The sequence below is a fragment of the Pristiophorus japonicus genome, chromosome 1, assembly GCF_044704955.1.
Source record: "Pristiophorus japonicus isolate sPriJap1 chromosome 1, sPriJap1.hap1, whole genome shotgun sequence".
In the NCBI taxonomy this organism is placed as follows: domain Eukaryota; kingdom Metazoa; phylum Chordata; class Chondrichthyes; family Pristiophoridae; genus Pristiophorus; species Pristiophorus japonicus.
Window position 1 is genome coordinate 457,464,540 of NC_091977.1, and position 14,713 is coordinate 457,479,252.

The window sequence follows — 14,713 nt, forward strand, 5'->3', positions numbered from 1 at the left end:
TCTTAAGAAGTCATAGGATGAGGGGCAAACCCTACCATCCCTTAGCCTCGTTGATGCACAGGTTGCATGCTGCGAAATGCAGCAAGTCACATATGCCCAGAATGCACAAAAAGGACTAAAAACTCTTTATAACTGTTGTGAGAAAAAAATATATAGCCTACACTGAGGCTTTTGAGACAGGCTGAGGCCTTGAAGTAAAAACCATTGGAAATGTTTCCATAATCTAGTATCAATGGAATATATGACCCTATGCAAGATATTTAATAAAATGTAGATAGATTGGTAAGGATTGTAACTGTACTTTGACGCAATCCTTTGGTTTATTTATTCACTTTCACTGTTCACTCATTTTACAGTTTAACACCATCTCCTTAAAACATTAGGCCGATAGAAATGGAGCAGAAATCCCTTAATATGCCCCACTGTCTGGTGTCCAGCAAATGGAATGTTGTAGTGTATTTTAATAATTCTTTTTAGTAAACCTGCAGCAACAGTGTCTGTTCCTTCTGCTTCTTGACCCTATTTTTTTTTGAACAACAAATCTTCATTGTAGCGGAACTACTATGCTTGTTTCGAATCTATCTTGCTGAAGTACAGCGGGACCTGGGGGTACTTGTGCATGAAATACAAAAGGTTAGTATGCAGGTACAGCAAGTGATCAGGAAGGCCAATGGAATCTTGACCTTTATTGCAAAGGGGATGGAGTATAAAAGCAGATAAGTCTTGCTACAGTTATACAGGATATTGGTGAGGCCACACCTGGAATACTGCATGCAGTTTTGGTTTCCATATTTATGAAAGGATATACTTGCTTTGAAGGCAGTTCAGAGAAGTTTCACTAGGTTGATTCCGGAGATGAGGGGGATGACTTATGAGGAAAGGTCGAGGAGATTGGTCCTCTACTCATTAGAATTCAGAAGAATGAGAGGTGATCTTAGCAAATAGTATAAGGTTATGAGGGGGCTTGACAAGATGGATGCAGAGATGATGTTTCCACTGATAGGGGAGACTAGAACTAGGGGGCATAATCTTAGAATAAGGGGCCGCCCATTTAAAACTGAGATGAGGAGGAATTTCTTCTCTCAGAGAGGCGTAAATCTGTGGAATTTGCTGCCTCAGAGAGCTGTGGAAGCTGGGTCATTGAATAAATTTAAGACAGGGAATAAGGGGTCATGGGGAGCGGGCAGGGAAGTGGACCTGAGTCCCTGATCGGATCAGCCATGATTGTATTAAATGGCGGAGCAGGCTCAAGGGGCCGTATGGCCTACTCCTGCTCCTATTTCTTACGTTCTTATGTTCTCTGTTTAATACTTTACTACTTTACTGGAGTAATTGCATTCTTATAATTAGGGCAAACTGTTTTTGAAATTGTGAAGTCAACCAGAAAGAAATAAAACTGCTTTTGGAAATAAATGTATTTATTTAACTCTTTACATAAAGGCATATGTTTTATTGAGGTTTTTATTTTAACCATATAGGAAGAGGTCAACAACAGATATATTTTTCTGGAAAAAGAGAAAGAATGGCAGATGTTTAAGGTAAATATGCATTTAATATGATGGGTTTAGATCAGGACATTTCTTGAAAAAGAGTAAATCATCTTCTAGTAGGAGACATCACAACTTCATTTTAATCCTACAGATTTTGGAGTGTTTATGACATGCATGCCTGATTCTCATAACTCTCGAGAGTTCCTTCATATAACATTAAATATGGACCCTAGATGAAGGGCCAATGCTCTTAATGGAAGATGCCACCAAGGGTAATAATCCAGGAAAGAATACTAGGTAATTTTATTTAATAGGATTAAATGACACCAGGATTGAGTTTTAAGACATTCTGGGGACAAAATTGCCCTGTTCCGGGACGCAAAACTATTTTAGCCTGGGTGGGTGGGGGGGGGGGGGGGGGGCGCTACCAGCTCCCGCAAAATTGCGCGGGAGTTAGAGGAGGCGCGGACACGTATTTCCGCGCCTATCTAATACCACCTGGGCCGCCGCGCCTCCGGCGATGACACCGCTAGTCACGAACCAAGCTGACCTCCACTCCCGGGGCACAAATTAAAAGGGAGGAGCGCTGCGCCATGTGCTGCCATTTATTTTCTTTGACCAACTCAAGGCTCGGTTCTGCTCTGCTGTCACATGGTCCAGGCTGCCATTATGCAGCCCGGCACTCTGTTCGGGTGCTGGGCTGCGGCCACGACATCACGCAGCCCTGGTGGCCCAGTGGAGGCCATCAAAGGACCTGCAGATTTCGCTGCTGATCTCCCCTTTAACAGAAGGGGAGGGGCATTGAAATGCACTGCCGATCCTGCCTGCATAGTGCCCCGGACTCCGCTCCAACAGGAAATGGATCACGCAACATTGCGCTCCACTTCCTGTGAGGGGCGGTAACCCAAATTTTGTGCCCAGGGCGGGACTTCCGTGCCGGGCACAGGAAGTCCCACCCCAACTCGGTTACTGCCCCCCAAACGGGGCGTAACCCGATTTCACCCCTCTAGATTTTAGGAGGTATAATGTGACCAGATACAGACCAAACTTTCTCTACTCTGTTTTAGCAAAGGCCTGGATTTTCTGATTGACATTATTTAACACGAGTGTGAATCCAATTATTTTAATATTTCCAGTGTTCAACCAGTCCCTTGCCGCTGCCTTAAATACCCTTGTCCGCAGTAAAACCTGTACTCTCCCAGCTTGGTTATTCCATCTAGTATGGCAGCCATCTTTGCTCCATTTTGAAGTCAACCAGAAAGAAATAAAACAACATTTGTGTCTACCAATCAGACAACTGGTTTAGCCATCTGGAGCTCTGGCTGGACTACATCAAGCACTATCAGGCCTCACTCTCCTGGCAAAACTGACCTCTATTCCTGGATCTTCGCGGACAGCAAAGATAACCTTTGGCTTTTTTTCTCCACTACCAATCATCTCCTTAAGCGGCTCCTGACCTCTCCACCTTCACCTCCAAGCTCATAGACATCTTTGTCACTAACATTGAGACCATCTGTTCTGCTGCCTCTGTTGCATCCCCCCTTCACCTTTCCCACTGTTATATATGTAAACTTGTATTTACTCTGTACAGCCACCAGAGGGCTCGTCCCCTGGAGTCCCAAGGGATCTTATAATCCCTTGGGACTACAGGTATTTAAGGAGGCTTCACAGGTTGGAGTTGCACTCTGAAGACCTGCAATAAAAGACTAAGGCCACACTTTACCTTGAGCTCACAGTGTTCAGTCTGACTCTTTCTCCATACACAACAACTGGCGACGAGATACAGATAGCGAACCCAACGATGTAGAGGACAGTGGGCATCCTGGAGAAATTCTCGGAGGGAGATGATTGGGAAACTTTTGTGGAGCGACTCGACCAATACTTTGTGGCCAACGAGCTGGATGGGGAAGAGAGCGCTGCCAAACGAAGGGCGATCCTCCTCATAGTCTGTGGGGCACCAATGTATGGCCTCATGAAGAATCTGCTCCCTTCAGCGAAACCCATGGAGAAATCGTACGACGATTTGTGCACACTGGTCCGAGAGCATTTGAACCCGAAGGAAAGCGTTCTGATGGCAAGGTACCAGTTCCACACCTACAAAAGGTCTGACAGCGAGGAAGTGGCGAGTTATGTCACCGAGCTAAGACGCCTTGCAGGACATTGCGAATTTGAAGGACATTTGGAGCACATGCTCAGAGACTTTTTCATACTTGGCATTGGCCACGAAACCATACTTCGCAAACTTTTGACTGTAGAGACCCCAACCTTGAGTAAGGCCATAGCGATAACACCAATGACAATACAAAGCAAATCTCTCAGCACACAAGTGCTGCTACTGGTACTGTGAACAAAGTGATGTTTTCGAATCGTAACATACAGGGCAGGTCACACATACCTGCAACTACACGTCCGCAGATGTCTCAGAGTCCACCATCAAGGGTGATGAATGCAAGGCCATTAACACCATGTTGGCGCTGCGGGGGTGATCATCGTTTCACAGAAACATAGAAACATAGAAAATAGGTGCAGGAGCAGGCCATTCAGCCCTTCTAGCCTGCACCGCCATTCAATGAGTTCATGGCTGAACATGAAACTTCAGTACCCCCTTCCTGCTTTCTCGCCATAACCCTTGATCCCCCGAGTAGTAAGGACTTCATCTAACTCCCTTTTGAATATATTCAGTGAATTGGCCTCAACTACTTTCTGTGGTAGAGAATTCCACAGGTTCACCACTCTCTGGGTGAAGAAGTTTCTCCTCATCTCGGTCCTAAATGGCTTACCCCTTATCCTCAGACTGTGACCCCTGGTTCTGGACTTCCCCAACATTGGGAACATTCTTCCTGCATCTAACCTGTCTAAACCCGTCAGAATTTTAAACGTTTCCTTGAGGTCCCCTCTCATTCTTCTGAACTCCAGTGAATACAAGCCCAGTTGATCCAGTCTTTCTTGATAGGTCAGTCCCGCCATCCCGGGAATCAGTCTGGTGAATCTTCGCTGCACTCCCTCAATAGCAAGAATGTCCTTCCTCAAGTTAGGAGACCAAAACTGTACGCAATACTCCAGGTGTGGCCTCACCAAGGCCCTGTACAACTGTAGCAACACCTCCCTGCCCCTGTATTCAAATCCCCTCGCTATGAAGGCCTACATTCCATTTTCTTTCTTAACTGCCTGCTGTACCTGCATGCTAACCTTCAATGACTGATGTACCATGACACCCAGGTCTCGTTGCACCTTCCCTTTTCCTAATCTGTCACCATTCAGATAATAGTCTGTCTCTCTGTTTTTACCACCAAAGTGGATAACCTCACATTTATCCACATTATACTTCATCTGCTATGCATTTGCCCACTCACCTAACCTATCCAAGTCACTCTGCAGCCTAATAGCATCCTCCTCGCAGCTCACACTGCCACCCAACTTAGTGTCATCCGCAAATTTGGAGATACTGCATTTAATCCCCTCGTCTAAATCATTAATGTACAATGTAAACAGCTGGGGCCCCAGCACAGAACCTTGCGGCACCCCACTAGTCACTGCCTGCCATTCTGAAAAGTACCCGTTTACTCCTACTCTTTGCTTCCTGTCTGACAACCAGTTCTCAATCCACGTCAGCACACTACCCCCAATCCCATGTGCTTTAACTTTGCACATTAATCTCTTGTGTGGGACCTTGTCGAAAGCCTTCTGAAAGTCCAAATATACCACATCAACTGGTTCTCCTTTGTCCACTTTACTGGAAACATTCTCAAAAAATTCCAGAAGATTTGTCAAGCATGATTTCCCTTTCACAAATCCATGCTGACTTGGACCTATCATGTCACCATTTTCCAGATGCACTGCTATGACATCCTTAATAATTGATTCCATCATTTTACCCACTACTGAGGTCAGGCTGACCGGTCTATAATTCCCTGTTTTCTCTCTCCCTCCTTTTTTAAAAAGTGGGGTTACATTGGCTACCCTCCACTCGATAGGAACTGATCCAGAGTCAATGGAATGTTGGAAAATGACTGTCAATGCATCCGCTATTTCCAAGGCAACCTCCTTAAGTTTCCATTCATGCCGATTCAAAGAGTACGTTTGCAAGGGCTGTGGGACAATGGGACACCTCCAACGAGTGTGCAAGTGAGCTGCAAAGCCTGTTAAACCTGAAAACCACCATGTTGCAGAGGAGGACAAATCCATGGAGGATCACGACGAACCAGAGCCTCAGATCAAGGAGGCAGAGGTACATAGGGTGCACACATTCACCACGAATTGTCCCCCGATAATGCTGAATGTTGAACTAAATGGACTACCGGTGTCAATGGAGCTGGACACGGGCGCGAGCCAGTTCATCATGGGCAAAAAGACTTTCGAAAGGTTGTGGTGCAACAAGGCCTCAAGGCCAGTCTTAACTCCAGTTCGCACGAAACTAAGGCCTTACACGAAAGAACTAATTCCTGTAATTGGCAGTGCTACCGTAAAGGTCTCCTACGATGGAGCAATGCACAAGTTACCACTCTGGGTGGTACCAGGCGATGGTCGCACGCTGTTCGGCAGGAGCTGGCTGGGAAAGATACACTGGAACTGGGACGACGTCTCAGCGCTATCGCCCGCTGACGACACTTCGTGTGCCCAGGTCTTAAACAAATTTCCTTCGCTGTTCGAACCAGGCATCGGGAAATTCCAAGGAGCAAAAGTGCAGATCCACCTAATTCCAGGGGCGCAACCCACCCATCACAAGGCAAGAGCAGTACCATACATGATGAGAGAAAGGGTAGAGATCGAGTGAGACAGGCTGGAAAGAGAGGGCATCATTTATCCGATCGAGTTCAACAAGTGGGCCAGTCCTACGTCCCAGTACTCAAGGGAGACGGCACCATCAGAATCTGTGGTGATTACAAAGTAACTATCAATCGTTTCTCCCTGCAGGATCAATACCCATTACCAAAGGCTGACGACCTCTTTGCAACGCTGGTGGGAGGAAAGACATTCATGAAGCTGGATCTGACTTCAGCCTACATGACGCAAGAAATGGAGAAATCATCGAAGGCCCTCACCTGCATCAAAACGCACAAAGGTCTTTTTGTTTATAACAGATGCCCGTTTAGAATCTGATCGGTGGCGGCGATATTCCAGAGAAACATGGAAAGCTTACTGAAGTCAGTCCCGTACACCGTGGTCTTCCAGCACGACATCTTGGTCACAGGTCGGAACACAGTCGAGCATCTGCAGAATCTGGAGGAGGTTCTTAGTCGACTCAACCGCATGGGGCTCAGGTTAAAACGCTCGAAGTGCGTTTTCCTGGCGCCTGAAGTAGAGTTCCTGGGAGGGAGGATTGTGGCGGATAGCATCAGGCCCACCAACGCGAAGACGGAGGCAATCGAGAACGCACCAAGGCCACAGAATGTGACGGAGCTGCGGTCATTTTTGGGACACCTGAACTATTTTGGTAACTTCTTACCGGATCTCAGCATACTGTTAGAATCACTGCATGTATGACTACGAAAAGGGGACGAATGGGTTTGGGGAAAAAGCCAAGAAAATGACTTTGTAAAATTGTTATGCTCAAACAAATTGCTTGTGTTGTATGATCCATGTAAGCGTTTGGTACTAGCATGTGATGCGTCGTCATATGGCGTCAAGTGTGTATTGTAATAAGCTAATGATTTCGGGAAACTGCAACCGGTTGCTTATGCATTCAGGAGTCTGTCTAAGGCTGAGAGAGCCTACAGCATGATTGAGAAAGAAGTGTTAGCGTGTTTCTATGAGGTAAAGAAAATGCATCAATACCTGTTTGGGCTAAAATTCGAATTGGAAACTGACCATAAGCCACTTATAAGAACATAAGAACATAAGAATTAGGAACAGGAGTAGGCCATCTAGCCCCTCGAGCCTGCTCCGCCATTCAGCAAGATCATGGCTGATCTGGCCGTGGACTCAGCTCCACTTACCCGCCCGCTCCCCATAACCCTTAATTCCCTTATTGGTTAAAAATCTATCTATCCCTGTTCTCTGAGAGTAAAGGGTAAATACCAACGCATTGGCCCGCATTCAGAGATGGGCGCTCACGTTGTCCGCATACAACTATGCCATCCGCCACAGGCCAGGCACAGAAAACTGTGCCGATGCTCTCAGTAGGCTGCCATTGCCCACCACGGGGGTGGAATTGGCACAGCCTGCAGATCTAGTCATAGTTATGGAAGCATTTGAGAGTGAGCAATCACCCGTCACTGCCCGGCAGATCCACACCTGGTCAAGCCAGGACCCCTTATTATCTCTAATCAAAAGCTGTGTGCTTCACGGGAGCTGGAGCTGGTCCAGTATCTCTGTGGAAATGCAGGAAGAGATAAAGCCATTCCAGTGGCGCAAAGATGAAATGTCTATACAGGCAGACTGCCTTCTGTGGGGCTATCGAGTCGTGGTCCCCAAGAAGGGCAGAGACACCTTCATCAATGACCTCCACAGTACCCATCCAGGCATCGTAATGATGAAAGTGATAGCCAGATCCCACGTGTGGTGGCCCGGTATCGAGGCGGACTTACAGTCCTGCGTTCACAGATGTAATACATGCTCGCAGTTAAGCAATGTGCCCAGGGAGGCGCTGCTAAGTTTATGGTCTTGGCCCTCCAAACCATGGTCGAGGGTACAAGTCGACTATGCAGGCCCGTTCTTGGGTAAAATGTTCCTTGTGCTTGTAAATGAGTACTCCAAGTGGATTGAATGTGAGATAATGTCGGCTAGCACACCCGCTGCCACTACTGAAAGCCTGCGGGTCATGTTTGCCACACACAGCCTACCCAATGTCCTGGTGAGCGACAACGGGCCACGTTTTACCAGTGCTGAGTTCAAAGAATTCATGACCCGTAATGGGATCAAACATGTCACATCTGCCCCGTTTAAACCAGCGTCCAATGGTTAGGCAGAGAGAGCAGTGCAAACTATCAAGCAAGGCTTGAAGAGGTAACTGAAGGCTCATTGCAGACTCGCTTATCCCGAGTCCTGCTTAGCTACAGCACGAGACCCCACTCACTTACTGGGATCCCACCTGCTGAACTGCTCATGAAAAGAGCACTTAAGATAAAGCTCTCGTTAGTTCACCCTGATCTACATGAACAGGTAGAGAGCAGGCGGCTTCAACAAAGTACATACAATAATAGCGCAAATACGTCACGCGAGATTGAAATCAATGATGCTGTATTTGTATTAAATTATGGACAAGGTCCCAAGTGGCTTCCCGGCACTGTCGTGGCCAAGGAGGGGAGCAGGGTGTTTCGGGTCAAACTTTCAAATGGACTCATTCACCGGAAACACTTGGACCAAATCAAACTCAGATTCACGGACTATCCTGAGCAACCCACCTTGGACCCTACCTTTTTTGATCCCCCAACATACACACCAGTCGCAACCAGCATCACAGTTGACCACGAAGCAGAACCCATCATCCACAGCAGCCCAGCAGGACCCAACACACCAGGCAGCCCAGCAAGGCCAGCTGCACAACAGCCCAGCGAGGGCCCAACAAATGATTCAACAACACCAGCTTTCACACCGAGACGATCAACCAGGGCAAGAAGGGCCCCAGATCGACTCACATTGTAAATAGTTACACTATTGATTTTGGGGGGGGGGGGGGGGAGTGTTGTTATATATGTAAACTTGTATTTATTCTGTACAGCCACCAGAGGGCTCATTCTCTGGAGTTGCAAGGGATCCCATAATCCCTTGGGAGCACAGGTATTTAAGGAGGCTTCACAGGTTGGAGAGGCACTCTGGAGAACTGCAATAAAAAACTAAGGTCACACTTTACTTTGAGCTCACAGTGTTCAGTCTGACTCTCCATACACAACACCCACCAAGCCAAACCTACCTCCAGTCTCCCTCCCGCCCCAGCCCTGAACTTGCATCATATTCCGATTTCTCTCCTATCTCCCCTCATGCCCTCTCCGAACTCATCCTGTCCATAAACTCACTTCCTGCTTTCTCGACCCCATTCCCATTAAACTGCTGATCACCCAACTTCAGACAAAAAGCAGGAAACTATAGATCAGTTAGCCTAACATCTGTCATTGGGAAAATGGCGGAGTCTATTATTAAGGAAGCAGTAGCGGGTCATTTAGAAAAGCATAATTCAATCAAGCAGAGTCAGCATGGTTTTATGAAAGGGAAATCATGTTTGACAAACTTGCTGGAGTTCTTTGCGTTGTAAAGAATAGGGTGGATAAAAGGGAACCAGTGGATGTGGTGTATTTGTATTTCCAGAAGACATTCAATAAGATGTCACATAAGAGCTTACTGCACAAGATAAAAGCTCACGGGGTTGGGAGTAATATATTAGCATGAATAGATTGGCTAACTAACAGAAAACAGAGAGTCGGGATAAATGGGTCATTTTCTGGTTGGCAAACAGTGACTAGTGGGGTGCCGCAGGGATCGGTGCTGGGTTCTCAACTATTTACAATCTATATTAATGACTCGGATGAAGGGACCGAGTGTAATGTAGCCAAGTTTGCTGATGATACAAAGATGGGTGGCAAAGCAAATTGTGAGGAGAGGAGGACACAAAAAATCTGCAAAGGGATATAGACAGGCTAAGTGAGTGGACAAAAAATTGGCAGATAGAGTATAATGTGGGAAAATGTGAGGTTATCCACTTTGGCAGAATTAATAGAAAAGCAAATTATAATTGAAATGGAGAAAAATTGCAAAGTGCTGCAGTACAGAGGGGGTCCTTGTGCATGAAACACAAAAAGTTAGTATGTAGATACAGCAAGTAATCAGGAAGGCAAATGGAATGTTGGCCTTTATTGCAAAGTGGATAGAGTATAAAAGCAGAGAAGTCCTGCTACAACTGTACAGGGTATTGGTGAGGCCACACCTGGAGTACTGTGTACAGTTTTGGTCTCCGTATTTAAGGAAGGATATACTTGCATTGGAGGCTGTTCAGAGAAGGTTCATTAGGTTGATTCTGGAAATGAGGAGGTTGACTTATGAGGATAGGTTGAGTAGGTTGGGCCTATACACACTGGAGTTCAGAAGAATGAGAGGTGACCTTATTGAAACTTATAAGATAATGAGGGGGCTCGACAAGGTGGATGCAGAGAGAATGTTCACCCATAGGCAAAACTAAAACTAGGGAACATAGTCTTAGAATAAGGGGCCATCCATTTAAAACTGAGATGAGGAGAAATTTCTTCTCTCAAAGGGTTGTAAATCGATGGAATTCTTTCCCCAGAGAACTGTGGAGGCTGGGTCATTGAATATATTTAAGGCGGAGATAGACAGATTTTTGAGTGATAAGGGAGTAAAGGGTTATGGGGAGCAGGCAAGGGAGTGGAGCTGAGTCCATGATCAGATCAGATATTAAATGGCAGAGCAGGCTCGAGGGGCCTAATGGCCTACTCCTGCTCCTATTACTTATGTACTTATGTACTTACTTGTGTACTTCAAGTACTGGCCCCTTTGCTAGCTGATATTGTAAATGTTTCTCTCTCCTCAGGCACTGTCTCCTTTTTTTTAAAGCCATCGATTTCACCCCGCTCTTCTTTACTGGGAAATTATATTGAATACATTTCAAATACAGTATAGTGAACTTGCATAAAATTCTAATGTAGGTTCCTATTGGACCATATAAAGGTGTATTTTGCAGGGTCAGACTAATGACATGGAACTTTACTCGACTAGGGACACAGATTGGGCAATTGGGCATAGAGATAAGTGCACTCAATTTACATTAATTCTGATTTCTCTGGTCATTAACTTAAATAACTAAGAAATCAGGAATGCTGTTCATTTGCTGAGCTGACCCCATGTCTGATTCTCTGTTCTGCTCTCTCATTAAGCTCGCCTTGTAATATTTAGCCTAAATCCTAGATTTTCTGCTTCACATAATTCGGCTACGTCTCTGCGGTTGGAGGAACAACTTTCACCTGTCATAGAGATGCACCCTAGATCTCAGACAATCCTCCAGCCTTGGAGTTATTTAAATATTTTAGCTGGGCTACCTGGCAGCCTCCAGATTGGTGCAGAGCTTTGCTGTGACGGGAGGCAAATTCTTTTAATGTCTTCTCTTTGGCCTGTGTAATCCATTACTCTGAGCAATGGTAAAATCCTGTCAGCAGTAGAAACTTCCGGGCCCTCTCCATTGCCATAGCAATGCTCGCACCAGGGACTAAGGCCCCAAGTTTCCACACGCGGCAAAACAGGCACCCCTCCGAGCTGGGCGTCCGTTTTTCGCGCCGAAAACGGCGCCTGAAAAAAAACGCACTATTCTCGAACGCTTTGCAGCTCGATGTCAGCTTGGCGCGGCGCCCAGGGGCCGGAGCCTCCCACTCGCACCGATTTTGTAAGTAGGAGGGGGCGGGTACCATTTAAATGAGTTTTTTTCGTGCCGGCAACCCTGCGCGTGCGCGTTGGAGCGTTCGCGCACGCGCAGTGTGAAGGAAACATTGGCACTCGGCCATTTTTGTAGTTCTTTGTAGCTGTTCAATTTTTAAAATGTTTTAATAAAACCACATTGCCCTTCCATGATCAGCACTGAGGCTTCTTGCAGCAGTGAGAAGCCTGCAGGAAGCCTCAGAAGTTGAGGCAGCCGTTTCCCGACGGGCCCGACCGACGGCAGGGGGGTCTCCCCCCACCCCCTGCCGTCGGGAATGGCTACCTCAATTTCTGAGGTTTCCTGCAGCCTTCTTCTTTCCTCCCCCCCTCTGCCGTCGGGAACGGCTGCTGCCATCGGTCGGGCTCTCACTGCCTCCCCTCCCCTGCCGTCGGGAACGGCTGCTGCCGTCGGTCGGGCCCTCACTGCCTCCCCCCTCCCCTGCCATCGGGAACGGCTGCTGCCGTCGGTCGGGCCCTCACTGCCTCCCCCCTCCCCTGCCACCGGGAACGGCTGCTGCCGTCGGTCGGGCTCTCACTGCCTCCCCTCCCCTGCCGTCGGTCGGGCTCTCACTGCCTCCCCTCCCCTGCCGTCGGTCGGGCCCTCACTGCCTCCCCCCCGCTGCCGTCGGGAACGGCTGCCTCAACTTGTGAGGCTTCCTGCAGCCTTCTCCCTGCCTGAAAGGCCTGCCTGAAGCACTTTCACACAGGTAGAAACATGGTTTATTTAATCTTTTCTTTGCTTATAAATGTTTATTCAGGTTGGAATTATTTGTATAATATTTGTATAAGTATAACTAAGGATTTATTGTAGAATGTAATGACTTCCCCCGCCCCCCCCCCCCACTACTTCGTTCCGGATGCCTAATTTGTAACCTGCGCCTGATTTTTTTAATGTGTAGACAAGGTTTTTTCAGGCCTACAAAAATCTTCACTTGCTCCATTCTAAGTTAGTTTGGAGTACGTTTTCACTGTGGAAACTTTCAAATCAGGCGTCAGTGGCCGGACACGCCCCATTTTGAAAAAAAAATTCTGTTCAAAAGTGAAACTGTTCTACATGACTAGAACTGCAGAAAACTTAAATGTGAAGAATTGCGATTTCTAAGCTACTCCGTTCTCCAGCAGTTGCTCCTAAAAATCAGGAGCAAATCATGTGGAAACTTGGGGCCTAAATGTGTCAGCTGTGGCTCAGTTGGTAGCACCGTTGCCTCTGTGTCAGTAAGTTATGAGTTCAAGTCCCAGTCCAGAGACTTGAGCACAAAAATCTAGGCTGACACTCCAGTACAGTACTGAGGGAGTGGTGCACTCTTGAAGGTGCCATCTCTCGGATGTAACGTTAAACTGAGGCCACGTCTACTCTCTCATGACGTAAAAGATCCCATGGCACTATTTCGAAGAAGAGCAGGGGAGTTATCCCCGGTGTCCTGGTCAATATTTATCCCTTGATCAACATCACTATAAAAGAAAACAGATTATCTGGTCATTATCACATTGCTATTTGTGGGAGCTAGCTGTGCAGCAAATTGGCTGGCGAGTTTCCTACATTACAACAGTGACTACACTTCAAAAAAATACTTAATTGGCTGTAAAGTGCTTTGGGACATCTGGTGGTCCTGAAAGGTGCTTTAGAAATATAAGAGTTCCTTTAACGGGTATCCTAGTATCCAGTATTGCAAAGCTGAAAATAAAAGAGAATGTGTTAGGAAAGCTATTTTCCATGTGTCCAAAAATGAGTGGGCATATTCTACACTGTAGGCCTATGCAGTGGGAAATAGGGGCCCCACCAATTTTCTGCCCTCAAATCCTCTCTTCCTGCACGCCCTATCCCCACCAACCACCATCCCCCCAAAAATTGGAGAGGGGTAGTCAGGAAATCGATGCATATACATCCATTAGTGCTTTTTCCAGAGAAAATGTTGATAGCATTTGAATAAAATGATACAAAAAAAATGGCAATTATCCAGTTTGAACCTACCGTATATACTCGCGTATCATGCGACTTTTGAAGACCTAAATTGTAACCTAAATTTGGGGGGTAGCATGATACGCGAGATACAAAATTTGCGGGTGTGAAGTGCTAGCCAAGATTAGGCTGTTAGGCAGTAAACACACGAATGCCCATTTTTCTTGTTTCTCGTAAAGCATAAAGTCTTATTTTAGATCGTGTTATAATATAACCATTTTCTCGATTTTCGGACACCCACTTTGATACTTTATCTTCTAAATGCGGCCAATGACATTTCGACCCGCGATTTGCGCATTTATAGGAAGGAGTTTCCTTCAATTTTTCTTTTGTTTTCTCCAGTTTCGGACACAGCTTTCTCCGACACCAAACAGCTTTGCAGCTTTAACGTTGTTGCTTTGTTCCGCTTCGGCAACAACTTGCAGCTTAAATTTGGCAGTATATTTCTTCGCAGATCTTTTCTCCATAGTGAAGTGTAGAATGTAAAAATATATTTGTCATAGTTTACTACCTTAGATGAGATTTGGAACGAAATACGGTAACTGTTTATTATCGTAATGAGAAACAGCAAAACAGCTGTTTCTCATTCGGTTGTTTACGGCGGAAGAGTCGTTTCATGATTCGGTTGTTAAGGTCTGTATTCGATCGTTGTTATGTGTTAGGGTACTTGTTACGTGTTGGGTACTTGTTAAACTTGTTTGAAAGCCTAGCCTAGTGTCATCTGGTATCTCAAAAAAGTGACTCGCATGATACATAAGATATATGATAAAATCATGTTTTGGGGACGAAAATTTAGGGGTCGCATGATACGTGAGATCGTAGGATACGCGAGTATATACGGTAATTGCAGGTTTGTGCTCTTTGCAAAAGAGAAAACTCCAAAATGATAAAATTGAAGTTTTTA

The 14,713-nt window shown here is 46.2% G+C and overlaps 1 protein-coding gene across 3 annotated transcripts in view; it reads left to right on the forward strand.

The window, feature by feature from the left end:
• Nucleotides 1-14,713, forward strand: part of cnbd1 (cyclic nucleotide binding domain containing 1) — a 272,191-nt gene that overhangs the window by 241,742 nt on the left and 15,736 nt on the right. Inside the window, exons 12-13 of one of the 3 annotated variants that reach the window (XM_070893736.1) lie at nucleotides 554-633; nucleotides 1,479-1,538. The exons of 1 other annotated variant lie outside the window; for it this stretch is intronic. In XM_070893736.1, the coding sequence (XP_070749837.1) occupies nucleotides 554-633; nucleotides 1,479-1,538 (140 nt within the window). The remainder of the gene's footprint in view (nucleotides 1-553; nucleotides 634-1,478; nucleotides 1,539-14,713) is intronic. One more of the 3 variants, XM_070893726.1, reaches the window with a different exon arrangement.